The sequence below is a fragment of the Coniophora puteana genome (assembly GCF_000271625.1).
Source record: "Coniophora puteana RWD-64-598 SS2 unplaced genomic scaffold CONPUscaffold_1, whole genome shotgun sequence".
In the NCBI taxonomy this organism is placed as follows: Eukaryota; Fungi; Basidiomycota; class Agaricomycetes; order Boletales; family Coniophoraceae; genus Coniophora; species Coniophora puteana.
In genome coordinates this window covers 4,092,528-4,118,585 of record NW_006913053.1, presented here as the reverse complement: position 1 = coordinate 4,118,585, position 26,058 = coordinate 4,092,528, and the positions used below count along the sequence as shown (strand labels likewise).

Sequence of the window (26,058 nt, the reverse complement as noted above, 5' to 3'; positions counted from 1 at the left end):
CAGCAGAATAAGGCTCGCCGCATTTGTAGTACCGCGCTAGCCCGTGATTTACACGCGCATCACATAGCCCGTTGGCTTGGGCATTAAATTATCTAGAGATACAGACCCGCGTCGCTGTCGCAGTTATCCCGCTGTATCACTCTTGTACATGTATTTCACTTCCTTTCTTGCATTCTCTCACTCTTCACTTTCACTCTTCGGACGTCCGCCTGATTCGACATTCGAATCACTTCATGCTCGCGATCAAGTCGCCCAGCGTTCTCTCCCTACTCTCCTGATCCCTCGCGACTGGGTCTGCCCAGGTGTAGATAGCGGTGCCAGCTGCGGGCTTGTACCCTTCGGGCAGGAGCACGCCGGTCTTGTCAGCCAGCCACGGATGATGCAGCGCGTCGTGGGCGCAGAGCCGGCGCGAGGGCTCGTACACCAGTAAACGATGAAGAAGGTCCAGTGGCGTTGCTGCTGCATCTGCAAGAGGTTTTGGCGCGTGCGACGTTGTGTCGAGCGACGAGGGGTCGTGAAGAGCACGTAAGGAAGGCGGAAGATGTGGGAGGAGAGATGACAGAGGGATGGGATGGGCGTCGACGAAGGAGATCTTGTTTGCGTCGGGGAGAGAGAGGAAGGACTGTGTGAGTAACGATCGCATGAGTAAACCGGCAAGAGACAGTGAGAGATCAAGTAAGCAAGCAAGAAGTCAAGACGCACAGGCCAGCTCTCCTCCGTCGGCGACCCCCTCGTCTTGAATATACTCCACGCGAGCCCGATCTCGCCCCTCGCGCCGTCGAACAGCGACGCCCTCACCCAGCGTGCCGAGGGGTCGCCCACGCGCATCGTCGGCGGGATAACGAAGGGCTCTGGTGGCTTCGCGCCGTCCATCCGCAGCTGCGGATCCGAGATGTGCGGGCGGCCGACAGGCTCGTCGTCCGATGAAGAGTGCGAGGACGGAACGAGGCGGAGGGGCGTGAAGAACTCGGCGAGGGTTGTGCCCAGGGACCAGAGATCGGTCGCGGGCGCGGAGTACGTGCGTGGGCCGAAGAGGAGCTCGGGAGCGCGGTAGGGTCTATCATGCAAAGTTGTACAATGCGTTAGTGTTGGCAGACAGGCGGTCGACGGGGGGACGTACCCAGTGGACACCTCGAAGTACATTTTGTCCTTGGTCTCCGGCCACAAGTCGCTTCCCTTGGCGCTCGCGTCCTCGTCCTCGGGGTAGGCAATCCCGAAATCGATGAGTACGACTTTGCCATTCGCGTCCATCATAATGTTGTGTGGCTTTACATCGCGGTGCGCTATCTTCACCTCATCGTGTAGGTAGGCGAGGGCCGCGCAGAGCTGGAAGATCAACGAGCGCGCGAGGACGACAAACTTCTGCTCGCGCGGGGATGGAGGGTCGGACGGAGACGGCGTGAAGAGAGACACGAGCGGGTGTGGTGAGAACATGGAGGACGCGAGGAGATTGGGGAGGGAGAAGGGGAGGTAGGGCATCCAGTAGCTGAGCGTCTCTGCGCGCGCGTCCGCGACGTCGCCCAGGACATTTATGATCTGCGCAGCTCATAAGCACGCGAATTTTTGGTGGTTGATTAAACACACGTTTGGATGCGAGAGCGACTTGAGGATGCGGGCCTCCTTGATGATGTCGTGTGGCTCGCGCACGAACTTGCGGTGTATCGTCGAGGTCTTGACTGCGAGCTCGCCGCGCCTGTCATTTCCGTCCACGACCTTGGACACGACCGACACGGGGCCCTCCTCGATCGTGACGAGGGTGGCCGAACTCTGTCGTCAGAACCAAGAGGTATCGAGATCAGCTTCCCTTTTGTCTACCTGGGTGCTCTGAACGACATGGAGGACTGACCAGCTCAAGATCGGCCGACATGGCTGCGAGACAGTGTTCTGTGGAAGGTAGGTGGGTATGCTGAAAGATGGAGAGAGAAATGAGCAGGACCGGACATGTCGGATGGCGTTCGTTCAGGGGAAACAGCTGAGTGGCACGCGAGCCTGAGCACTGCATGCTACTTATCGCGACCCTTGTTCACGACCATCACCTCCTCCTCCTTCCTCTCTCTTTGTTTTGTTCTTTCTTCTTTTAACCCCTCTCGAGAAGAGGCCTCCTAGATCACAGCTACACTTGACGAAAGAACGCGAGGAACATGGCGGATGTCAGCGAGAACCGTACGCGTCCTCCAACCCCTCGCCCACAGCCCCAGCTAAACTCCAAAGTTGCTCACGCTCACCCTTCGCGCGGCACACACGAACGATGAACAGAAATGAAGCTATGGCGCGCGGCCCGCGAGGACCTAGAAGATGTCCTCGACGAGGTCTTCGAGAACGGCGACTACGATCTGGATGCGCAAAACGAGTGCGTCCGTCGCGTCCTCACAACTCCAGGAGAGACGCACTAACGTTCTCTTCAAGGAAAGGACTGACAGGTGCGCTGCCCTTGTCGCGTTCGATCGCTCATCCGTCGGATCCTGAGGCCGATGTCCCTTGACGCGCCACTCGCAGCACTGCACCTCGCGTACGTCCTTCCATCCCTCTCCGTTCACCCACCCCAACACCCTCCCAACAGCGCCCAAAACACATCGATATGGGTCATCGAAAAGCTCGTCGACAAGATCGTAGAAACCGACGGCGACATTGACCCCGTCGCCGGCCCGCGCGCGGACCCGTACACCGAGGGCGACACGCCGCTGCACATCGCGCTCGCGCAGCTCATCCGGAGCCCGGACAAGGGCAAGATCCACATCGTCGCGCAGCTGATCAACGCAGGCGCTGATACCGAGTGCGTCCTCTTTCCTTCTCCTCTTCATCCTCCCATCTCTCGCTCGCTCGCTCGCTCGCTCGGCATGTGTATTTGTAGCTGGAGGAACGTAGGCTGATGATCATTCGGGATGATGGCGATGCAGCAAAGAAGACCACAACGGGGTGACAGGCAACGGATTGCTCGAGAAACTCCAAGCACAAGACGAGGCGACGTACGACGAGCTCGAGTCCGTCATCAACGAAGACGCAGACGAAGAAGACGAAGCACCACCCGTGCCCGCGCGCCGCCGCGTAGAGCTGAGCGCGGACGACTTTGCTAACGGTGCGTTCGCCTCGAAATCGAGATCTGTCATATGCGCTTGCCACGTTTGGGCTGATCTTGTGTCCTTAGACGACGATGAGACAGGATCTGGATCAGGTTCAGAGTCGGAATAGACATGGCGTTTACTGCTTTCTTGGTGTAGTCATGGATGAATATCTGTTAGCCACGGGCAGATAGTACGGAGCGTTTAGAGAGAATCAATTAGTGAACCAATGTATCATAGTGCTGCGAATCTGGGTGGCGTGACACAAGCATATATATCGCATTGGCTGAAATCTACAACAAAGTACACTCCAAAATACGTCCCGAACAAAACATAAAACTCATATAAGCACCTGGGTATACTCGACCGTGTCCACCCCAAACCACATCACAATAAATCACCGCCACCCCAAACGTATCACCGCACCAACACAACCTCCTCCCCCGCCCCCGCCTCATACCACGCCTTCTCCAACACAACACCCACGCCCAACCGCTCCCTTACCCCGCTCCCGCTCCGCACGCTCCCCGCGGACGCGGGCGCCAGCGCCATCACATACAGCAAATACCCCCGAAACCGCTCGTCCGCGCCGACCGCGCGCATCCACCGCGCGTCCCGGACGCCCCGCGCGCGCGCGAGCACCGCGAACTCGAGGGATGTGGGTGTGGATTGGAGCGTCATCCCGGGGCGGCGGAGGATGATGCGCCCTGCGACGCTTCCGCCTGGGGTTGATGGGGATGTTGACGATGACGATGAAGGGTGAGAGGAGGTGGGATAGGAGGCGGAAGGATAGGAGGAGGTAGGATAGGAGGAAACGGAGGAAGAGGCAGCGAGGATGGAGAACAGCGAATGGTGCTTCCCCGCGAGCGCCGCGCCCTTGCCCGCGCGCCGGACGGGGAGACACGCGACGGTCGTGCGGAACACGAGTGTGCCCGGCTCGACGCCCGGCGCGACCGACGGCGGGATGTGCCAGTCCCAGTCCCACGACGGGATCACGTAGTGCGCGGAGCGCGAGGGGTGTGCGGACGCGGAGATGTCGGACGCGCGGAACGACGGGTGCGAGGGCGAGGGCGAGGCGATGGCCGAGTCCGCGTCGTCGTCGTCGTCTTCCTCCGCCGAGGCGGTGTACCCGTCCCCGGCGCTGGCGTCCGCATCGCCCTCGGCCTGCGCGGCGTCCCCATTCCGCTCGCGAGCGCGTGCGCGTTCCTGCGCACGGACAATCGCACTCGGCGCGATCGCCCGCTCCTGCTTCGCAGGCCGCACATCGAGCCTCACCAGCTCCCCGTTCTCGTCCACAATATGCCACTCGTCCACGAGCGAGTCGCCCACCACGGGCCTCGCAGGCGTCGGCTTGCCCGTCACCCTGTCCGGCGCTCCGCGCCCCTCGCGTATCCCGACAAACTGCCCGTCGCCCGCGTACCGCACGGCATTGCGCCAGCCCACAAACGCCCACGACGGGAACGAGACCGCAGCGAGATGCGCGTGCCCAGGACAGTTACCCACCACACGCCGCTGCGGCGCCACGTCCGGCTCGGGCTGCCACAGCAGCGCTGTCTCCAGCTCCGTGACGCTCACGCCGTATCGGAACGCCCTGTGCGGATCCCCGCCCCCGCCCAGCCCAAACGCCTTAGCGAACGCGTTCGTGATCCCCGTAAACGCGCTGACCGCGTCCGCCTCGTGCGCGAGCCGCCGCGCAGTGTACCCCTCCACCGTGCGCAGATAATCGTCCAGCCACGACTCTTCCGGCACCTCCCCGCCCGCGCCGTGCGCCTGCCCGGGCGACACCGGCGGCGGCTCTGGCCGCGCAAACATCAACCTATCCACGACCCGCGTCTCCATCAGCTCCGCCGCGCCCGGGCCCGCGGCCGTATCGCGCGGCTCGGGCACGAGGTCCTCCGCCCACACGCACTCGCCGCACTCGAACACGACCTGCTCGGGCGTGAACAGCAGCCGGCGCGGGGACAGCATCAGCTCCTGGTACGTCCGCGCGCACGCGTTCCACGGCGTCCCTGTGAGCGCCTCGTACGGCGTGCGCAGCGGCACCGCGAGCCGCAGATCGTGGATCTCCTCCGAGCGCTGGCGCGCCGACGCGCGCGCGCGCGTGCCTGTGCGTAGGCCGGGGAGGGGCGCGGTGGCGTCGGGGCCGCCGGCGGCGATGATGGTGAGGAAGGCGCGCCGGAGGACGGCGTCCATGATGCTGCTTTGCTCGGCTTTGTCGGATGGCGAGTCTTGCAGGATGCAGAGCGCGTCGACCCAGAGGTAGCGCTCGCCGAGGAGGCGCGTGAGGAGGATGGTGTCTGTGATTGTTGGCGGGAGAACGTCGAGCGGCACACCGCCGCTCCATTCCCATTCGCCCTTGCACTCCTTCCTCTTGGACTTGTGCCGCGTCTTGGTGGTGCGCGAAGAGAGATTGGCGGATGTCGTCCAGTATGCATCATGCGCACATGCCTTGGGGTCGCCCCAGACGTAGCTAAGTGCAATGTAGCGTCGGCCGCGAGTGGCAGGGACGAGCACCATCTCCTGCACATCGAGGAGACGCACCGTGACCGGCAGCTCCTCCGCGGGGGCCCACCACGGGACAGAGCACTCGGGCCCGTGCTCGTTCTCACATAGATGTATCCAGTACTTGACGAGCTCGAGGTCGAGCAGGTCGCGGACGGGGCGGCCGTCCATCTCGCTCGCGGGCCACTCGTGCATGTCGTCCGCGACGAGGCGCAGCTCGGGCACGCAGGGTATCTGGGCGCCGCCCATGCCCTGGAAGACGCCGAACGGGCTGTGGGATAGGCGGACGCATAGGCGGGAGCCCAAGGGGTAGAGGGCGGCGTCGACGTTTGCGCGGTCGGTTATCGGTTCTGGGAGGAAGAAGGCGGCGCGGTCAACGGCGGCGATGACGAGCTTGCACAGTGAGCAGCCGTCCTCTGGGTTGGCAGTGGCAGGGTCTGCCTTGTGGGTGATATGTGCGAGGTTGCCGAGGGGTATGGGCTGATAGTGGGCGTCCTCATTACGGAGAAGCCGGCGGAGATCGATCTGGATGCACGTGTCGCAGAGAGTGGGCAGGTTGATGAACGACCAGGGGATTTCATGTATCTGGAGCTTGCTGGCCCTGTATGGACTACCTTCCTTGTGGCCACAGGCACTCTTGCGGACGAGCACGGTGCGTCGTTTGAGGGCGTGCATCTGGCGTGGTTGCCCACGAGGAGAGGGTGGTGCATGGGTACTTGAGGTGGGAAACGGCGTCGAGGCCATTTCTGGGACAACAGATCAGGCTGCTACAAGGTTTGTCGTCGCTCATGTCATCACACCCCGGTGCCTTTGGGCGCTCGGAGGCCTCCGGCAGACTGGTGGGAGCGCTTACCTCGACTGGGACTCCACAGCTATCTCAACATAAACACTTCACCTAGCCATCTTGCGCAATCAAACCCCTTTTGAACTCGATGCGCTCAGAGTCGATATTGAGGCAAGTCTCTGAGGGACATAAACAATGGGGAAGGGATTGAAGAAGAGATCGGCATTCGCCGAGCAGCCTTGTACCCCCGCCAGTAGCGCCTTAAGCTTTCTACTGATGCAGTTCACCCTATTTCTTACAGCTGAGCGGCAGATTTATTAAAGAGACCGGATTTTGTCAACTCTCCAATCACGATCTTGACTGCCCAAGCACCCTCCGCCACAAGTCTGGCGTTTGATCGGAGCAAGGGGCCTGCCTAGGGACGCTTCTATCCCGCACAACCGTGGCATGCGCGCTTCCCGAGCGGGAAGACCAAGTCAGCACTCTGAACGCCGTCATTGCGGGGAAAGAGCACTGCTTCGTTTCCGCACGCGCTCCCGCCCGCCCACACCGATGATCAGCCCAGCCCTGCCGACGCCTGCGTGACGCGGCCTAGCCAGGATATGCCCGATAATTCTTCCCAGCACGCATCCGGAGGGTGCAGGTAGACCTCGCTGTGGATTCCGAGGACGGGAGGAACAAATACGTGGGGTTCTTGTTGGGTGTTATGCTTGTGGGCCCTGCTGTGGGTGGAGGAGTTGTGACACAGCGGGTAGGGCTTGGTGTCGTGTTGGATAAAATGTGGGCATCAGCTAGGCTGAGGGAGGAGGTCGTGCTGGAGAAACGAGGCACGAAGAAGCACATCGCCTCTCTCGATGAACATACGTCTCGACGTATCACCACAAAACGTTAGATTGCTGTACCATATCGAATACAGCTGAATCAAGAAATTTTGCGATACCTCCAACACCCTCACGACTCGCCCGCCGCGGCAGCAGATGCCGCCGCCTTCTCGCGCGCCTCCTCCCGCTTCGCTTGGCGCTCCTTCATCTCCTCCTGCTTGAGCGCGGCCTTGACCTTGCGCTGGCGCTTTCTGCGGCCCTTGCCGCGCTTGGGCCCGTCGATGACGACGGGCTTGGCTGTGCGCGCCTTCTTCGCGGCTATAGATTCGGCGCGCTGCTTTTCGCGCTTCTTGTCGCGTTTGCGGAGGGTGGTCATGGAGGCTTTGAGGATGTTGCCGTATGCGGCGTGGAAGACGGTTAGGTGGTCTGGGTGGATCTGAAAGAGAGGTGAATGACCGCTGGAGTGGAGAAGATGAGAGTATGGAGGATCAGGAGAGAGGCTGGCGTTGGATAAAGAGAGCGATGGGGACGAAACGTGCATATAGTCGAACGGACCTTGGTGGAGAACTTCGTCTTTTTGCCATCCGTGACGCGCAGTATCAGCAATCGCTCAGAGTCTTCATCGTTGACTATAGCATCTTCTCCGTCATGATTGACTTGACATTGCGTATCGTGTCAGCAAGGTTCAGTGTAAAGAAGAACCAACGGACGCACGTCGTTTGTGGGTGAGCCATACTGCGCCCCTCTCCTTTGTCGCGTCAAAGAGCTCCTTGAGCCTCTCCAAGAACTGAAACGCAGATGAATCAGTCAATGATCAGGATGGATGATGATGAAATGACTGACGGCGTCGTTATCGACGAGCGACATGCTGCATCCCGTGCATCGACAGGACAGAGACCTTGCATTAGAAAGCCGAAAAGGGAATCATAACCCTAGAGTGGGGTTTTGTTGCTCATCCTGGCGTGGATTTTTATGATGATGATGATCAATGCATGACTCGGTCAATGTCCGACGTTTCGACAGAATGACGAGACACAAATCCATCTTGCTTTATAACTTCCTAGAGACAAGCTCATGCCCTGTCCACGGAATCCGACAATGCCTCACGCAACGACGGCAGCGTACCCACCAGCCATAGGCGGCGCATCACTCATGGTCTCGTTCCGCATGCGAGGCAAGGCCACTCTGATCATCGGCGCAGACCATCTCGCAGCCTCTCGGGCCTTTGCAGCTCTCGAGGCAGGCTCTCGCGTAATCGTACTAGTCGCTGGAGGTCTGGCGGCCGCATGCCCCGAGCTCCGCTGGCGCGCCGAACAGCAGCAGCTCACCATCCTCGACTGGGACACCCTCCCCGCCCCCTCATGGATAACCTCCTCCTCGGCCGAAGACATCCGCATCGCCGCTCTCGACGCCCTTATCGCGCACGATTTCTTCATCGCCCTCGTCTGCGTCACAGACACCCTCCTCTCTTCTCCTTCTTCCCGGCCGTACGCTTCCGCCGCGCGTATCCATACCACCTGCACCTCCCGCCGTGTGCCGGTAAACGTCGCAGACCATCCTGCACTCTGCGACGTCACCTTCCCCTCGACGCACCGCTTCGTCGATCACGCTACCGGCGAACCGACACCGCTCCAGCTCGCTGTCAGCGCCTCGGAGAGAGGGTGCAGGATCGCAGGCCGCATACGGCGCGAGGCCGTCGCGCGCCTGCCGAGAGAGGTCGGCGGGGCGATGGCTAAAGTGGCGATGCTGAGGGACCTCGCGAAGGCGGAAGACACGAGCGGATCGACATCGCTCGCCTTAGCTCAGGCAGATACTACACTCCAAAACGGGGGAATAGGGCCAGCGGCCGACGACAGCGAAGAAGCAAGCGCGAGCACACCAAACCGCCCCGTGCCCTCGCGCGTACCAAGCGGTGCTGAAACGCGCACGGATGCTGCGCGGCGGCGCATGAAATGGGTCGCGCAGGTGAGCGAGTACTGGGCGCTCGAGCGGCTCGCTGCGCTGCGCGAGGACGAGATGCGCGCGGTGCTCTCGGGGGAAGACGTTCTCCCCTCCCTATGCTCCACACCCCCCGCCCCCGGCACCAGCGCTACCCCAGAAGCGCACCCATCCACCTCAACCGCAACCGCACCCTCCTCGCCACACTCCCTCGTCCTCTCCCCACCCCCCACCGCCAAACCCAAAAAAGGCCGCATCCTCCTCGTCGGCTCCGGCCCGGGCCACCCCGCGCTGCTGACGATCGCGACACGCGACGCGCTCATGAAGCACGCGGACCTCGTGCTCTCGGACAAGCTCGTCCCCGCGGCAGTGCTCGCGCTCATCCCTGCGCACATCGAAGTGCGCATCGCGCGCAAGTTCCCGGGCAACGCCGAGGGCGCACAGCGCGAGCTCATGGACGCCGCCGTCGAAGGCGCGCGCAGGGGGCTGTGTGTCGTCAGAGTGCGTCCTTGCCCCTCTCCCGTCCCTTCTTCTGCTCTCTGCTCACCCACCCATACTTTCGATTTTTGGTGTGTTATTGCAGTTGAAGCAAGGCGACGTGACGGTGTACGCGCGCGCCTCCGAAGAGGTCTTCCACTTCCGCGCCGCGGGCTTCGAGCCGCTCCTCATCCCCGGCGTGTCCTCCGCGCTCGCGGCGCCCACGATGGCGGGCATGCCCGTCACGCAGCGCGGCGTCGCCGAGTCCTTTGTCGTGTGCACCGCCGTGTCCCGCGCGGGGCGCAAGTCCGCGTTGCCGCCGTACGTGCGATCCAGGACGCTGGTGATATTGATGGGCGTGGCGAGGCTCCCCGAGGTGCTCAGAGATCTCAGGGAGAGGGACGATGGTGCGGAATATCCAGGGCATCTGCCGATTGCGATTATTGAGCGGGGGAGTATGCCAGACCAGCGCGCGATTGTGTCGACGCTCGAGCACATTCAGGAGGCTCTGGAGAGCGCGGGAGAGCAAAGGCCGCCTGGGATGATGCTCGTGGGCTGGGCAGCGTTTGCACTCGAGGGAAGCGAGGAGGTGAATGTGCTCGACGATGACGTGGACTCTGGTGCTGTCGACGGGAAGGCAAACGGCGATATTGATGCGAGCAAAGCGGAGACGAGAGATGAAAGGGATAAGCAGCGGGTGAATCAGATACTTGGAGGACGAAGATGGAAGATGTGGGAGGGTTTACCGGAGGGGTGGCAGGATTTCCAGTGATGTTTTCAGCCGTGGCTGTCGATTTTTAGCTATCTTTATTCGGATTGTTGTGTTTCTCGTCCTGTTAGATCTCAACCGATCACGAAGCATGTGTTGCCCTCGAGGTGCGAATGTGTTTGCACATCCTGTAACCAATGAGCCGGAAATTTGAGGGTGGGCACTTCTTGATGATAGTAAGTTGAGGTCCCGCTCGCATGTTGCCGGCTGAGAGCTGAGCAGACCACGCCAGACTCGCAACGTTGTGACTCTCTTTCATTTCAAGTTCTGCTGTCGCGCGCTGCGAATCCGAGGTACATTGCTATTGCTTGACTCGACTTAGGCTGATTGCGACTTACTTTGTCAGGGAGTGTAGAGTCAATTCCCGACCCGAATTATGAGTGCAAACGACTCGGATTTGCAACTGATTGCGGAGGTCCCATGTCAGATTGGTGCCCTTCATTCAGAAGGCCTGTCCCGCTCCGAGGGTCCCCCACTGCTTCCCCCCGAGCTCCTCGCAGCGATATTTCAGCTCACCATCGAGGACAACAACTCTCGGACGTATGGCGTCGCGAAACAATCGACCGTACTCAAGCTCGGCCAGGTCTGCACCCGCTGGCGAGCTGTTCTGCACGGGACGCCTGCTCTGTGGACGTCGCTTGCCGTTGATCTGTCCAACCCTCGACGCGTTCCGTGGAAAGCCTTTCTTGATGGAGCAATGTTCCGGGTCCGCCTGTGGCTCGACCGCTCCCTCGATTTGCCCATGTCTGTAGCCTTGATTGAAGCCGCAGAAGGAAGTCCTGATCCCTGGAGCCCAGAGGGAAGACCCATACCCTGGAAACACTGGAGGCGAATCATATACAAATTCCGCACGCATTCCAGGAGGTGGAGATGCATGACCGTGGTAGCTCACGAGTCCACATTCTACTATCTTCGCGAACGGAATGGCTTGCTTGGTCGCAGCTATCCATCTCTGGCTCGGTTTTCCGCTATCTCCTTGAGCCGGTGCGCTGATATCCACGTGTCTAGCAGACCAATAGTGCTCTCTCCGGAACTTACGTCTCTCTCGCTGGACATTTCGCGCCCAGTGATGTCCCACCTCACAGAGTTGGGGTGGGCTCAGCTCACAGAGCTGTCCCTGCTATACGATCCCACCCGGCTACCCAGAACCGAGCTCAATCAGTCCGCGCTGCAGGACATCCTCGCGCACACGCCAAACATCATAATATGCAACCTCGGCCTCACGGGTGACCTCAAATGGCCTGATCACAGTAAACCTGCGATCGCACTTCCACACCTCACAACTCGCCGTCTCCGGCTCACGTCGGACATCGCGATGTTGCCCCATTTTATGGGCCAAATCAAGGTGCCGCAGCTCAAGACGCTCGAGATCGACACCGTTGCACCGGGCGGGTTGAACCAGGTGAACACCACAATCGTGATTGGGCTTCTTGCCAGGCTCATTTCCAAGAATGGGTGCCAGCTCAAGGAACTGGTTGTGAGGAGGATGAACGTGCCGAGCAAGATGATCGTCCGGTTGCTTGACAAGTGTCCTGCGTTGGAGACTCTCGTTCTCGACGCGTCCTGGGGATCAGACGTGATTCGGGAGGTTGTGGTGCGGCTGCAGGTGGACTTGAAGCAGGCTTCTCAGCCTTTATGGCTCTCGCGACTACGCAGACTCGAGTTAGGCTGCGCGTACCGGGATGCGCCTTTGGTGGATCTCCGGATCATGGTCGAGACACGAGCCAGTATGATGGCTCGTGGAGATAAGGAATTACAGGTTTTCAAGTTCACAGCTGATCGTGCTCTTTCGGATATTGATTGCGAGAACAAAGTTGGGACGCTGGAAGGTTGCTTTCAAGAGTTTTGTGGAGGTGGACGACTTGAATGGTGTGTTATGATAGATAAGCTGTACAATCCAGTGTATATTTTGACAGATGTTTGACTCGATGGCCTTTCAGTCAGACCAATAGTACCGTACTCTAGACACTGCAGGCAATCAGTGATTTCATCTGGGACACAATCAAGAAAAAGAAGCGGTGAGATGAGAACCTTTACCTGCGAGTTTTGTGCCCCCCTTTGACACAGGAAAAGGTATTCTTTTAGCCAACAATTGATTGTGAACATTTTGCGCTGGTAAAAAGTGCGGCTTGCCATATTAGCCAACAAAATTTCAAATTTGGACATAGCAGTACCCACCCTCCGCCCCAAAAGGCGAACCCTGCAACGAAAATTTAAACCAGCGACTTTTCTTACTCAGCAAAAGATGGTCCGCAAAAGTTATGTCGTGTATGTCGGCTAAGTGCGAGCGGGGATTCAACTTAATTGGAGCATATAGTTGCGAGTACTCTCTGACTCTACCAATTTCAAAACCGGCCCTTCAGTTCTAAACTTCGAGTCAAGACTCGCAGCATCCCCATGTCGTATCAAATTATGGAAGAGGTCGCCAAGCCTACTCAACCCTCACGCTCCCCCGCATGTGGGCTCCCAGCTGAGCTTGTCCGACCTATTTTCCGTTTTACTCTTGAAGCAAGAGAACCGCAGGTATACGAAGTTGCGAAGCCGTTATCCATCATCAGGCTTGGCCATATCTGCAGCAAATGGAGATCTATACTCCACCACATCCCTGCTCTATGGGCATCCCTCCTTATCGATCTCTCCAATCCTAAACAGCTTCCTTGGAAGATCTTCGTTACCAGAACCTTGCATTGGTTTCGCTTCTTTCTGAAGCGCTCAGAAAACTCCCTTATCTCGCTGGTCATCATTGAGGGTCACGATAGGACATTGGACTCGCAGGAGTTTGCCGCTCCTGGTCTTCCCTGGAGTCACTGGCGTCGAATTACCCATCATGTCCGCACGCACAGCCATAGGTGGAGGAGTCTGACCTTGGTGATCAACGGCGTAACTCTCGACTGGTTCCGCAATAGACGTTCAGGCTTGCTACGGCAAAACTACGACTCGCTCACACATGCCGCTTTCAGTGTAGTATCTCGTGACTGGGAGGGTCTTGTTTTCCATGGCCCGATCATCTTTGCTCGCAACCTCACTTCCGTATCGCTCGACATCCAGGGGATAGACCCGTCGCAACTTCCGTGGCATTGGCCTCGGGTCACGGTCCTCTCTGTTCAGTATAGCACTGCGCCACGAGTTCCTGGATATTTGTTAGACAACGACGCGTTGCTAGATATCCTCCCGCTTGCACAATCATTGGTAACACTTAATGTCGGGCTCACAAACGTCTTGACCGAGGACGTCATTACCGAACTACCTCACTTGACCACCTTCCGCATGCGTCGCGCATCACATTCCTCTACAGTCCCAGCCTTCGTTGCGAACATGAAAGCGCCGCGGCTCAAAGCGTTGGAAATCGATTCTGTCGCAACGTTTGTCCGCTCTATTCCGCAGTGGGGAGCGACTAGGATTATCTCCCTTCTCTGCACAACGGGCCGCACGCTCGAGGTACTTGCATTGAGGAACGTTCACTTTGACATTCATTTTATCTTGCAGGCACTCGAACAATGTCCCAACCTTGTGAACCTGATGCTCAGCACAATCAGGGGATCGGCCGTAGTAGCCGGGGTCGTGGAGTGGCTCACGCCGAACACTGTAGAATCAATGGCATACATGACACTACCGCACTTACAAAGGCTCGAGCTTGGTGCAGCGTATCAGGATGTCTCGCTGAGTGGGATGACGAAGATGATAGGTGGACGGCTTCAGGAAGCCACTGCAGAGCGCGATGGAGGCTTACAGACATTCAAGCTCCAGCTTCAATATTTTCCCCATTTCGAAGCAAGCGGCCAGGAGGACATCAAAGCCCTGGAGGATCACTTGGAAGTGCTCTGTGAATGTGGGAGACTTGATACGGCTGTCATAGTCAACCGACTGTATATACCTACGTATCTGGAGATATGAAGTCAAGGGACAGTATTCATGGCGTGGAGTGTGGTTGAAGCCGTGACAGAGAGAGGCTTTTGTCAAGGTCGATGGACTGTGCGACCCGGTGTATATGACAAGGAACGAATTAAAGTGTAAATCTCAGTTATTGCGCTTTACTAAGTGACTTGATGGTCTGTTGTTCACGCCTGAATGATCAGGCACATTGGTGGCGTTGATATCGGGACGCTCAGGCTTGAAATATAGGCGCCAACAAACAGTAAAGGCGAATGCCCCAAGACAAGCCTTGTCGTCGCTCACAAATGAAGATATCGGTGAGTCCTGATGGTCTCTGAAAGGTTTGACAGAATGCACACTACTTATTCATGAACAGATGGGCGAAGATCATGCTGGAACCGTTCCAGTATGCAGTGATCCTAACGGAACTCCATCCAACAAACGCCTGTCGTTATGTTACGTCTGCTCTTCGCTCGACTTCCACAAGATATTCCGCGAAGGTGTCTCTGAAGGCTATCACAATCTATTCGTCGAAGATGGCTTTGTCAACCGCGATCCCATCCCATTTGACTCTCTCATAAGTGTCCTCTCCCGCTCCTCCATTTGTGCGTTTTGTTCTCTGGTCTCAACTACCATCCGTCGGATCTGGCTGCTTGATACCGCATGCGCCAACGTCGACATCTCCGACATCAATCTCTCCCTGCATACCGTCGGAGTCCGGCTAAATCGCGAAGGGGAAACGGGACTCGAGCGAGCACTAAGGATTAGCATCAAACCGTCGCGCCGTCCATCGGAGGTCGAGCGGGTAAACGGGGGAGCACAAAATGACCTGTCTCTTCATATCCAGCTTATGGAAGAACACGCCGAGCAGTTTGGTCGGCTGCATGACTGGCACGGACGTACTGTAGGTGAAGAACTGAACATCGAACGCATCAAGCGGTGGTTACACTCATGCGAGCAAGGACACGGAGAGCAGTGCGGCCCAGCTCCGTGGGCGGTTAATGATGGACTACCAAACAGAATGCATGTCCTAGATGTTCAGGACATGGCACTTGTTTCAGCTTTGCCTGGTTGTCGTTATCTGGCTCTTAGCTATGTTTGGGGCAATGCTGCCCAGTGCGACTATCGTTCGTACTGTACGCTGGCCTCAAACCTCTCCGACCGCATGAAGCCTGGCGGCGTCCCTCTCGCAGCACTCCCCGTGACAATCTCAGACACAGTTCTCCTTGTGCGTGCACTTGGGGAGCGATACTTATGGGTCGACGCGCTGTGCATATGCCAGGACGATCCAGTACACAAGATATCACAGATCGTGGCGATGGATCGCATCTACATGCGCGCGACCCTTACCATCTATGCGGCAGGAGGATCAAGTGTTCTCGCTCCACTTCCAGGCTTCCGCCCTGGTACCCGCAGTCCTCAGCAGCACATCGAAGAAGTCCAGGGGCTGCGTCTAGGCGTGCCACTCCCCGCATCGCGCGAGGCGCTCGCCTCGACTTCATGGGTCGGGCGCGGTTGGACATACCAAGAACTTCTGCTCTCAACGCGGCGCCTCATCCTCACTCCGTCCCAAGCTATCTTCGAGTGTTGCACGGACGTGCGAGCAGAGGATATTGCCGACCCCGCAGATACCTCGCGGCAAGAGTACAATTTACTGCTCCCGCAAGCTGCAGGACCGATCACCGCTTGGAGCACTATGAGCTCGCTCACGGGGTTCCGTGAGCTATGGGCAACGGAGTATATGACCGCCGTGGAGCTATACAGCTCTCGCAGCTTGACGTGGCCAGGAGACGTGGAGGACGCGTTCAGGGGCATGTTGGGAGCGCTCGCAAAATCTCATAGAATTGCAGGTGGAGATGCTGACAGGGCGTTCCGGTATGCAATGCTCGTGTCGGATCTGGACTGGGCGCTCTTATGGCAGCCTGAGCCGGACAGGCAGCTTGTACGCCGAGAAATTTTGGATGGGCCGCAGCGAACACCTTGGCCGACGTGGGCATGGGCTGGGTGGTGTGGTGGAGTCCGTTATGCGGGCGAGGAGCAGTTCTTGGATATCCATGCACCCATGAGTCGGCCTATTGCCGGCGGCTCCCTTGTCGACGCCTGGTTCCTCGTACGCGATGGCGGGCAGCTTGAGCGCTTAGATGTCCACCGGGAATGGGTAGAAACTCAGAACGACGAACAGGGAGCATACGCAGTGCCAAAGTGGGATTCGGAATGGAGGCCTCCACACTACCTAGTGCTAGAACCAGGGACTCTTGCGTTCCGAACGACCGGTGCATTACTACAAGTCCGCAAGCTGATCTCGAGAACAGGAGATGATGTGTCAGGCGAGCACTGGGCCATATTCGGCGTCTTCCTCACTGCGGGCGAGGGTGATAGTGACCAGGAAGTAGGACGTGTGATACTTCCGCGTTCACATCCGTCATCTGTTGCAGTGGAATTTGTCGTACTAGCACGGAGACGCGGTGCACCAAGAGGAGATTGGTTGAGGGCAGTTGATGGCAGGGAGAGCTTCAAGCATTCGTTCCTGCTCGATGTTATGGCTTTGAAGCCTTCCGATCAGCCAGGCGTTAACGAGCGACTTGGGGTAGGACTTGTGTACGCCTGCGCATGGCGAGGAGCGAGCCCAATTGCGAAGGTAATTCTACTGAAGTGAATGTGGTTAGGGGTGCAACGTAAATATGATCGAATCATCGTCTGCTAACAGTGTACAGTACAAAAGAAAAAGGTTGAAGAAAGGACCATGGCTTCGGACGTGGATACGAGTGCATGAATTGGTGCCAGTTAGGGTTGAGAGCTCGGCTTGATACTGTTCAGCCGCACAACGAGGGGAAGTAGCGACACGTTCTCGCTCGACGCGTAGTACTGCACGCAGTCGAGATGGAACTACCTCCTGGTTATCAGCAAGTCATCGCGTTGGTTGTAGAGTGAGCGCACCTTGAACCAATGATCAAAGTTAGACTCGAACTTCTTGAGGAAATCCCATCGCTTGTTCATCGCCTGATCACCATCACCCGCTTCAGCAGCCGCGATCGCTTGATTCGCAGACTTGGTGAACGAGGACGTGTACAGGGCAAAAGTGGAGCAGGTCACGATCATTCGCGAGTACGCCTGCGTTTCTCGCTCAGCCAGCACACATGGTATTAGGGGACGATAGAGATCAGACACACACCCTGAGCAGCTTCGCACTCGTCAACATGCACTCCTTCAAACACGTATCCAAGAAGTCGACATGGTCCCTCATCAACTGGTCCACCGTCGCAACTTTGCTGAGCTTCGCCTCCATCTTGCGCCAGTTCGGCTCGAGCACTTCAAATGTAGCGAACGCGAGGATCTGCTGCACGAACCCGAGCATGCGTGCGCGCAGCAGTGCGACGCGTAGGCGCCACGCCTCGAACTCAATGTACGGCGTCGAGGCGGGCATGCGCTTTTTCCATGGTAGCGTTTTCTGCTCGACCCACATAGCAGTGAGGGACTGTTCTACATGTTTGAGGTGGAGGAGAAAACGGAAGATGAGCTGGTAGCGTAAGATGGTTTTTCGAGAGATGACGAGGGAGAGGGGGAAGGGAACGTGGTAGTCCAGTGAGAGTGCATCAATGGCTGCATCCATCGGGCATATCAGTCTTACATACATAAGGAATAGATGAACCAACTCGAAGTGCTCACCGAGAATATTCTTCTTATCATCCTTTTCTTTCTCTTTCTCCTTCTTCTGATGCTCCTCCCCAACCCCACCGTCACCGTCTCCCTCACCTGTTTCTCCAACAATCACCCCGCTCACATTGATCACGTTCAACAGCCACTCATACAGCGCGTTGCTCGCCAGGGTCACCTTCACGTCCTCTTTGTACATTCCACCACTGCCATCGTCACCCTGTCCGCCCTCGCCGCCTCCGTATCCCGCGAGAGCGAGATCCAGCAAAGACTGCATCTTCACGAGCGATGCGCTCTTCGCGGGTTTTCGCAGCTCGCTCCCGGCAAGGTCGAGGAAGTGCGTGAGGAACGATGACTGTGCGAGGAAGAATACGCGGCGCAGACAGCGCAGCCGGGGTACGAGGGCGTCCGGGGCGAGGAGGCGTGCAAGGAGAGTGCGGTTTGCGTGGGTGTATGCGTCTTCGATGTATTTGTAGAGTCTTGTTGTGCACGTATTCGCGGCGATTAGTTGAATAAAACGGGGAGAGGGAATTGCAACGTACTTATCGTCGGCCATTTCCAGTTCACCCGCTTTCTCGAGCGCTTCACTTGTCTGCACCTCGATCCCGCATTCGCGTATCACGTTCAGGTACTTCCCGGCGAGCAAAATCTTGTGTTTCCACCCTTCGAGCACCGGAGGGATACATGCTCCACCCGGCAGTCGGCCACCCTCCGTACGTGGGACCGGGATACCCGCTTGTTGGCGTTTCGCTGAGGTTGATCCATCCCTCAGCTACTCAATGCATCGATTAGGTCCAAGACCAGAAGGCCACAATCAATGACAGCGATACGCACCGTATACCTCCGCTCCCAATACTCATCCGTATAGTCCACCTCCAGAATACCCCTGCTGATAAACCTGCTCTCCTTCACACACAGCTCCTCATACGGATCCTCCAACCGCCCGCTCGTAATCCACCCGCGCAACATACGCACGTACGGCGCGCCCGCGGCCCTCAGCAGCGCGCCGTACACCGCCTTTGCGCTCGGATCACCCGCAAGATGTTCGAGACGGTCGTGCACGACCGCTAGTACTTCTCCGCCCTTGACGGGAACCACTTCTGCACTGCGATGAGGGTGCGTGATGTCGGATAGGACAGCTTTGAGGGCAGCACTGCCAAGGCCGAGTGCGGCATTGCGTGCAGCGAGCTCAGGGTCTTCTTCTGAGTCTGAGGAACTTGCGCTCGCGTCAGCGTCGTCTGACTCGGGGAAAGCGAGTTCGAGGACGAGGGCGTAGATGAGGGAGAGGGCGTGCATCGTTGGGTGGACGTGGTACCACAGCTTTTGGAGAGAGAAGTTGGGGGAAGTGTTGAATGCGTGTTCAAGTTGAGATAGTAGGGTTTGATATTCCTATGTAATGTCTTGTCAGCGCCGATGAGTAAACGCATGCGAGCCAGTAAGTACCCTTAGCATGTCGCGAATAGAAGCGCACAGTGCATGGTTAACCAATCCGTAGTCGAGATGACTCCTGCTCTCGATAAAGGAAGATATGGCGGTGTAATACGTTCCGAGCGGGAGGATGCGCTCCGTCAGGTCTCTGAGTGATATATCTTGTGCCTTAATAAGTCTCGAGAAATCCGACGACATGAACGGGGCATACCAAGCGCAGACGACACCGCGAATCGAACACCCATCAGCGGGTCGTCGTCCTCGGCAGAGTAATCGGGATGGTAAGTGATGTAAGTTCCTTCGATACCCTACTCCGTTGCAGGAGCGGAGCCATTCTCAATAAGGCTCAAGAGACAGGCAACTAGAACGTACCATGAGCACAAACAACAGGTCTTCCAATATGAGCGCCTCCTGTATGTCCACCGGTAGTACGTCCAACGGTTCCACGCGCCCCTTGCCTTTATCCTTCGTTTTTGATTGACTCGCTCCGACGCGTGAGTTGAGTGGTGCCCTAACGAACGACGTCTCCGCGATGAATGATGGCTCGCCTGGGCAGTAGCAGATTATCAGCTTTGGTGAGGCGAGGGACAGCGATGAACTCACTCAGCTTGTTCTGCCTGAAGTCGAAAGCCGCTTCCTCCTCCTCTTCATCTTCGGGGCCTCCTTGGCGGTTGCGTCTTACAGACGCGATTGTGCCCGTGATCTACTGGACATGAGACAAGCAATCAGACCAGAGGAGCTCTGCTGACCTTTGTGTACTCTTTGTTCGAGAGACCAAGATGTTTCTTACGCCCTGGACGTCCATGAGGCGTAAAAGGGTCATTCATATCGGTCTGAAAGTGGAATACGGATTGGTCACTGAATGAGGAGGATGTTGTCAAGACAGATTGCGAGTTCGTGCTGAACGCGCGAGCAGACGCGTAAGGGGGCGCGCCTGATAATTTCCCACGCTGACGTCGGAGTAGCGAACGATGTCAACTTTTGCTCAACATCCACCATGCACAAACTTCATGGTCATTCTGAACTTAAAGACATTTGCTTCATCACTCTCTCTTCGCTGAAATTTGATTGGGGAAACTTTGCCAGCAAATGTCCATCAGATAGCTTGCTCAGGACAACGCTCGGCCCGGTGCGGTGGTATGGTGGCTAGTGGCACTAATACTAGCAGCAGGGTCCGGTTTCAGAGCTAAGTTTGCAGCTCACATGCACAAAGTTGAACTTTCCGGTACGAGGTTTTGGCGCTTATGATACCTTACTTCAAAAGCTCTTGCTTGGACTAGGGATTGCGCCCTCCGTCGCAGATATCAGGCCAAGGTGAGTGCAACGTTGACCTCCACAGAGTCTGCGTCGAATTGAAAACGCCGTGTCGATGTACAGCGACGGCTCTAACCCTAAAGAGCCTGGATTAGCTATATGCTTGGAAGAAGCAGGAAATATGAGCAAGTGTTTATGCGACAAGTGCTCCCAGATCGACCTCTACGGAATCCTTGCCCATGGCGTACCTGTAGAAGCGCGCATCCCACTCGACTCGGTCGTGAATGTCCTCTCCAAGTCCACGACATGTTCGCTCTGCCTCATCGTCTTGACGGCAGTCCGACGTACCTGGCTTCTTGATGATTATACGCAAGCTGATCTCTCCGGCATCGACCTGGCGCTATACAGTGGTGGTAATCGGGATCTGTCTTACTTGGACTTTGCGGCGGACAGTGGGTCCACTCCTATCACAATCCACGTCTTCTATTCGTACATCCCCCCAGAGATCGAGACTGCGGTGGGGCCCTCACATTCTCGCCTTCCCACCATCCAGCTTATGGCCGGAGATGCCCACCTCTTCGGCAGATCTCAAGAAGGCCACGGGAGAGTAGTGGAGGACACCTTGGACGTCAGCTATATCAAACAATGGCTGCATGCGTGCGAGAGCACGCATGGAGGCAGGTGTACCGCACCCTCGTGGGCCACGGACGACGAGCTTCCCTCGTCGGTGCGCATGCTCGACGTCGTCGACATGGCACTCGTACCCGCTCCTCCGAAGTGCCGATACCTCTCCCTGAGCTACGTATGGGGCAGCGCCGCCGAGTGCAACCACCGCTCTTACTGTACAAACTCCGCAAATCTCGCCCGCCGGTCCCGACGCTGCGGGGTCGAGCTATCCACTCTCCCTGCCACCATCTCGGACGCGGTTCTCCTCGCGCGTGAGTTGGACGAGCGCTACCTATGGATAGACGCCCTTTGCATTTCCCAAGATGACCCCATCCATAAAGCCGAACAGATCTCGGCCATGGACCGTATCTATACCCGAGCGATACTAACCGTGTTCGCTGCGGGTGGCTCCAGCGCCAATGCCCCCCTCCCTGGCTTTCGCTCGGGTACCCGCGTGGTCCAACAGGTTATTGAAGAGGTGCAAGATCTCCATCTCGTGGTCCCTTTCCCCGCCGCTTTGGACGAACTTGCGCAGACGACCTGGGATAGTCGCGCGTGGACGTATCAAGAGATGATGCTCTCGCGCCGCCGCCTCTTTTTTACGCCTTCGCAGGTCATTTTCGAGTGCTGTACCGACACACGATCTGAAGCTGTTGCTGATCCCGAATACAAAAATGATTCCGAGCCTATCGAAGACATTGGAGACTCAGATTCCGAGCCCGATGCAGATATTTTCAAGATTGTAGCTCGTATGGCAGGCCCTGGGACAGCCTTCGCTATTCCCGCAGCTCTCTCCACGACCGAAATGCGTCAGATGTGGATCATGGAATACATGACCGACGTCGAGAGATACACCTCTCGCAGCCTCACAGACAACAGCGACATCGAGAACGCGTTCCTCGGCAGTATGAGCGCGCTCACCAAGGATCACGGGCTCGGCGGTGGCGACGTGCACCGTGCGTTCAAGTACGGCATGCTCGTCGCGGATCTCGAGTGGGCCCTGATATGGCAGCCGGAGCCGGACGCGCGTCTGGAGAGACGCGTGGTGCGCTCGATGACGGCTGGTGGGCAGGTGGACAGTACTCCGTGGCCATCCTGGGCGTGGGCTGGCTGGCATGGCGCGGTCAGGTACGCCAACGACGACCAATACGTTGAGATCCACGACGCGATGTACCGCGCTTATCTCGGACCTTCCGTCGTCGATGCGTGGTTCATAGTCGAAGACGGCGGACTCGTTCGTCTTGATGTCTACCGTTCACAAAGTGAAATTGACGAGGATGGTCATTCTGGAGAAGGAGAAGGTCCTGAACAGGAACCTGCGTACACGGCTCCAACATGGGGCTCCTCTTGGAAATTGCCGCAGGGCGTCAAGCCAGGTACACTGGTCTTCCGAACAACTGTTACGTGTCTGCACGTCGAAAATGTCCAGGACGGTGTCGACATCGAAGGCGAACACCATGCACTGTTCTCCATAATCCTCAGGGGGGATGATCATTCCCGACTTATTGTTGGTCGCGCCATCCTTCCTCGCAGCCACCCGTCAGGTGTTGCACTCGATTTTGCAGTGGTATCTCGCAGAAAGGAACCCTGCTCACAGAGATGGGTGTCGGACATCGGCGCAGAGCAGAAAGCTGGGCGCTTGCTGGATGTCGTAGCGATGAAACCTGGAAAAGATATAGTCAGAGAGCGAGTTGGGATGGGTGTTGTCCTAACAGGCGCATGGCACAAGGCGAGAGCAGTAGACAGGGTCGTTCTCTTAGGTTAATGATCCTATTCTTCGCCGAGTTTTCGGTAGCCATGGATCCAAGATGGATCCATCACGTCCTTTTATCAGCGCAAACAGCGCTCATGGTTGGTTCAGGGGTATCTATATTTGAGTCCAAGTGCGACATATAAAAGAACGGTTCTGAAAATGATTGCGGTGCAGGTCGAAGGGTATATCTGCAGAGCCCTTGCTGACATCGGAAGCAAAAGGTATAGTTCCCATATTGTTAATCCTGACAGGATTCAGCTTATAACTAACATCCCGTGCCCATGATGATGCCGTTATAAGGGCCATCGTGGTTCTCGAGGTTACCGTCGAAGATGTTAGGTACATCGCCGACAATACATCTCTTGCTCTCGTTGTCCTGGCCTACACAATAAGTGAGATGTCGTAAGCCCTCTGACTTTAGCGAGTGCAGGATAAGTGAAACCTATGCTCACCGAAGCAGGCATCCCATTCGTTGGAGTCCTCGATATGCACTTCCCCTGCTGGATGCGCATAACCAAGGAACCGACCTGGTAAAGTCGGAATTGGGTCCTCCTTGTTGTTCACATGTGTAAGCTGTGAAACGTGCTTGTCGACATAGTCCGCGAACGCTTGATCGCCCACGCGCGGGAGACCATAGACAGTCGTCTTGAAGGTAGTATTGTGTGGGAGGTGCAGGGGCAAGTAAACCGAGTCAAGGAGCGCAATGGCGGCGCCGAGGGAGTGCCCTGTGAGCGTGACTGCACTCGTGTTATACTGAGACATCCCTTCTTGCACGGCAGCGAGGATGTCTGTTGCAGTGCTGCCGCAGCACTTTAAGGCTTTTGTATATTGACATGGGAGAAGAAAGGACGTACTTAGCCTGAGCGTCCTTGAATCCGTCGTGCACCTCGATTGAATCATCAATCCCAGGGAAGAGAGACGAGTCCTTGTTGAGTTGACCGCGGAAGATCTCAGCGTCAGTGAGAAGTGAGTCTAACTCCTTGGGGTCGGTGCCCTGGTGTGAAACGATGACCTCGTTCAGGCTTGGATCGTACCCAACGAACCAAAACTGAACCGAGTTACCATTCCCGCCAGATGCAATCGGTTTAAAGCCAGGATTGTTGTCACAACTCGCTGCACAATCGTGTCATCACGTCAGCTGTATGGCTCATGCTGGGTCCATGAATGGTAAATGGGATTGAGAAACGTACTGCCACAGGTCCAGGCGAGAGTCGCGTTGGGTTGACAGTACCCCGCGGAAGCGTACCACGTGTATGGCGTGAAGCCATTGATCACAGACTGACTAAGTGTGGTAATGTTCTGTGCAGTTACGTTCTTGGGACGGATGGGAGTAGGCGATGCGATGGCAAGGCCGGCGAGCGCAAGCGTGAAGAGCATAGACATTGCAGACCGTGTGCGCGTGCTCAGACGAGGACAAATAGTGTGTTGACTTTGGAATGTCAGCGTGCGAAGATGATAAAAGAGCGACTACGAAAGGAGCGGGAGAGAGAATGATAGTGCGGCGACAGGTAGTGGGTTGTGGAGGTCCTGGTCAAGTTGGCTGTCCGGTGTTCGCTTTCGAGAGCGAGCAAATGCCAAGGTAATGATGGAATTGGGGAAATGGAACGGTGTTTGAGGTCCGTCTCTGCATCTCGGTAGCGAAAGCGGTCTTTTCCCCATGCGTTATTCTCGATGTTTTTGATGCTCACGCGTTGAAAATGTTACTGGGCCCAGGGAGATGCACATTAGATGTTGCACTCGACGCGGACGTGGGCCCGAGCGTCCTGTACAAAGCTTTTGGGCTCCGCCATCCAATTCGGCGGTACCCGAAAGGAGGACCACGCCACTAAACATGCACAACCGTCAACTCGCCCCAACCTGATTTCGATTGCTGTTCCGTGGCGTACGTCGCCACATAGTTGAACATTGTTGTAGCTGAGCCATTCGACGGCGAGGCGTTAGGGCTTAACGTTAACATAAATTATTGTTCCAGATACTCCCTGCAGTGGTGTATACAAGTGCTCTACCTAGGCAGAAAAACTGTCTTAGGACGGCTGTGGAATAAAACAACACGTTCATCATAACTCATCAAAAAAATCCTCAGAAGTGACCGCTACCGGAGCGCGCTCCTCAAGTATGGCTGATGACAACGTTGCCGTTCGACACCGACGACTTCGTCAGCTGCACATTGTCCTGCCAGATATCCCAGATCGTCGCGCCGTCAGCGCCAACGGTGCCGGAGGCCGTCGTCGCCTGTGCGTCCGTGAACGTGACAGTTCCGAAGTTGTCAAACGTGACCTGGCTATTGCCCGACGAGTAGTCCTCGACTATCCACTCCGCGTACTCCTGACAGATCGCATGCGACGAGCTCAGGTCCTGCGACACTTTCTGCCCGCTCGTCTGGTTCTCGATCGTCACTGTGCCCGTTGTCTTTGAGTGTGCGGTCGCGGTCAGCTTGACGACGTCGCCTGTGGCGAAGGTGATGTTGCTGAAGCTGTTCGACGGGTCGGGGAACCACTCGGACCAGGCTGAGAGGGTGTGCAGGTGTTGATCAGGGAGTCTGCTCAGCCGCTGAGATCAGGCTAGAACTCACCACCGTAGGCCACCTGGCCGTTGTTGACGTTCGCGACAATACCAGTCTGGAGTATGACCTTGCAGTCGGGGCCAGCGCCGTCGATGCCGACCCAGATGGCGGCGGAGCCCGAGCCTGAGGGCTTGGGGACTGTGAATGTACCAGTAACGGCCTGGTAAGTCCCCTTTATAAAATAAACACAAGGTCAGAAAACGCCGCAAGAACACTCCGCTAGACATGTGGAAACGTACGGCAGCGGCCGTGATAACAGCACCAGCCCAATTGTTTGACTGAACTTCATAAGTGGAGTTGCCATTCTTCGGACTGATCTTCACCACCTGTCCCTGTTGGCCCATGGCAAGAGCGGTGGCAGTGAGGGCGAGGACGATGAAGGAGATCATGTCTAGCAAGATCGACGGAGGCAGAGTCGTAATGTTGGTGCTGGCCTCGTACGAAGCCTAACAGGGCTTTATACTGCACAACAATGATGCGGATTTGAAGACCATGCGACATCGTGGCCGCTATGTCC

The 26,058-nt window shown here is 57.1% G+C and overlaps 11 protein-coding genes across 11 annotated transcripts; 5 read left to right on the top strand and 6 right to left on the bottom strand.

Moving 5' to 3' along the window:
* Positions 1 to 30: 30 nt before the first annotated feature.
* Positions 31 to 1,921, bottom strand: CONPUDRAFT_96741 (kinase-like protein). The gene is made up of 5 exons (XM_007765678.1): positions 1,847 to 1,921; positions 1,585 to 1,767; positions 1,121 to 1,536; positions 703 to 1,057; positions 31 to 622 (listed from the first exon to the last, which is right to left on the bottom strand). Exons 1-5 carry the CDS (start codon positions 1,865 to 1,867, stop codon positions 227 to 229), a joined length of 1,371 nt encoding a protein of 456 aa, XP_007763868.1. The 5' UTR covers positions 1,868 to 1,921; the 3' UTR covers positions 31 to 226.
* Positions 1,922 to 2,026: 105 nt separating this feature from the next.
* On the top strand, positions 2,027 to 4,410 carry CONPUDRAFT_141496 (uncharacterized protein). The gene is made up of 7 exons (XM_007765677.1): positions 2,027 to 2,163; positions 2,257 to 2,350; positions 2,407 to 2,420; positions 2,497 to 2,509; positions 2,561 to 2,773; positions 2,898 to 3,080; positions 3,146 to 4,410. Exons 1-7 carry the CDS (start codon positions 2,142 to 2,144, stop codon positions 3,153 to 3,155), a joined length of 549 nt encoding a protein of 182 aa, XP_007763867.1. The 5' UTR covers positions 2,027 to 2,141; the 3' UTR covers positions 3,156 to 4,410.
* Positions 4,411 to 4,967: 557 nt separating this feature from the next.
* CONPUDRAFT_31821 (HET-domain-containing protein) lies at positions 4,968 to 6,107 on the bottom strand (the record flags this gene model as incomplete). Its single annotated transcript, XM_007764183.1, has 1 exon — positions 4,968 to 6,107. A coding segment is annotated over one exon (1,140 nt), but the record flags the coding sequence as incomplete, so codon positions are not given.
* A 1,113-nt stretch (positions 6,108 to 7,220) lies between these two features.
* On the bottom strand, positions 7,221 to 8,033 carry CONPUDRAFT_141494 (signal recognition particle SRP9 SRP14 subunit; the record flags this gene model as incomplete). Its single annotated transcript, XM_007765676.1, has 4 exons — positions 7,221 to 7,602; positions 7,722 to 7,822; positions 7,881 to 7,953; positions 8,010 to 8,033. 4 exons carry the CDS (start codon positions 8,031 to 8,033, stop codon positions 7,297 to 7,299), a joined length of 504 nt encoding a protein of 167 aa, XP_007763866.1. The 3' UTR covers positions 7,221 to 7,296.
* Positions 8,034 to 8,259: 226 nt separating this feature from the next.
* Positions 8,260 to 12,315, top strand: CONPUDRAFT_141493 (uncharacterized protein; the record flags this gene model as incomplete). The annotated part of the gene is made up of 8 exons (XM_007765675.1): positions 8,260 to 9,605; positions 9,688 to 10,278; positions 10,422 to 10,457; positions 10,506 to 10,526; positions 10,706 to 10,933; positions 11,293 to 11,334; positions 11,453 to 12,219; positions 12,291 to 12,315. The coding sequence occupies exons 1-8, from the start codon at positions 8,265 to 8,267 to the stop codon at positions 12,313 to 12,315; spliced, it is 3,051 nt and encodes a 1,016-aa protein (XP_007763865.1). The 5' UTR covers positions 8,260 to 8,264.
* A 2,284-nt stretch (positions 12,316 to 14,599) lies between these two features.
* CONPUDRAFT_116557 (HET protein) lies at positions 14,600 to 15,820 on the top strand (the record flags this gene model as incomplete). Its single annotated transcript, XM_007765674.1, has 1 exon — positions 14,600 to 15,820. A coding segment is annotated over one exon (1,221 nt), but the record flags the coding sequence as incomplete, so codon positions are not given.
* Positions 15,821 to 17,007: 1,187 nt separating this feature from the next.
* CONPUDRAFT_45986 (uncharacterized protein) lies at positions 17,008 to 20,132 on the bottom strand (the record flags this gene model as incomplete). The annotated part of the gene is made up of 11 exons (XM_007764373.1): positions 17,008 to 17,109; positions 17,161 to 17,334; positions 17,396 to 17,823; positions 17,890 to 18,356; positions 18,420 to 18,649; positions 18,712 to 19,266; positions 19,321 to 19,466; positions 19,517 to 19,613; positions 19,678 to 19,853; positions 19,909 to 20,008; positions 20,055 to 20,132. The coding sequence occupies 11 exons, from the start codon at positions 20,130 to 20,132 to the stop codon at positions 17,008 to 17,010; spliced, it is 2,553 nt and encodes an 850-aa protein (XP_007762563.1).
* Positions 20,133 to 20,605: 473 nt separating this feature from the next.
* On the top strand, positions 20,606 to 21,862 carry CONPUDRAFT_96726 (HET-domain-containing protein; the record flags this gene model as incomplete). Its single annotated transcript, XM_007765673.1, has 2 exons — positions 20,606 to 20,619; positions 20,678 to 21,862. A coding segment is annotated over exon 2 (1,122 nt), but the record flags the coding sequence as incomplete, so codon positions are not given.
* A 210-nt stretch (positions 21,863 to 22,072) lies between these two features.
* On the top strand, positions 22,073 to 23,087 carry CONPUDRAFT_134543 (uncharacterized protein). Its single transcript, XM_007765672.1, has one exon. It carries the CDS (start codon positions 22,133 to 22,135, stop codon positions 22,988 to 22,990), a length of 858 nt encoding a protein of 285 aa, XP_007763862.1. The 5' UTR covers positions 22,073 to 22,132; the 3' UTR covers positions 22,991 to 23,087.
* Positions 23,076 to 24,487, bottom strand: CONPUDRAFT_161903 (lipase). Its single transcript, XM_007765671.1, has 4 exons — positions 24,169 to 24,487; positions 23,833 to 24,091; positions 23,431 to 23,777; positions 23,076 to 23,359 (listed from the first exon to the last, which is right to left on the bottom strand). The coding sequence occupies exons 1-4, from the start codon at positions 24,359 to 24,361 to the stop codon at positions 23,244 to 23,246; spliced, it is 915 nt and encodes a 304-aa protein (XP_007763861.1). The 5' UTR covers positions 24,362 to 24,487; the 3' UTR covers positions 23,076 to 23,243.
* A 600-nt stretch (positions 24,488 to 25,087) lies between these two features.
* CONPUDRAFT_44645 (uncharacterized protein) lies at positions 25,088 to 25,885 on the bottom strand (the record flags this gene model as incomplete). Its single annotated transcript, XM_007764266.1, has 3 exons — positions 25,088 to 25,485; positions 25,551 to 25,713; positions 25,781 to 25,885. 3 exons carry the CDS (start codon positions 25,883 to 25,885, stop codon positions 25,088 to 25,090), a joined length of 666 nt encoding a protein of 221 aa, XP_007762456.1.
* Positions 25,886 to 26,058: the final 173 nt, after the last annotated feature.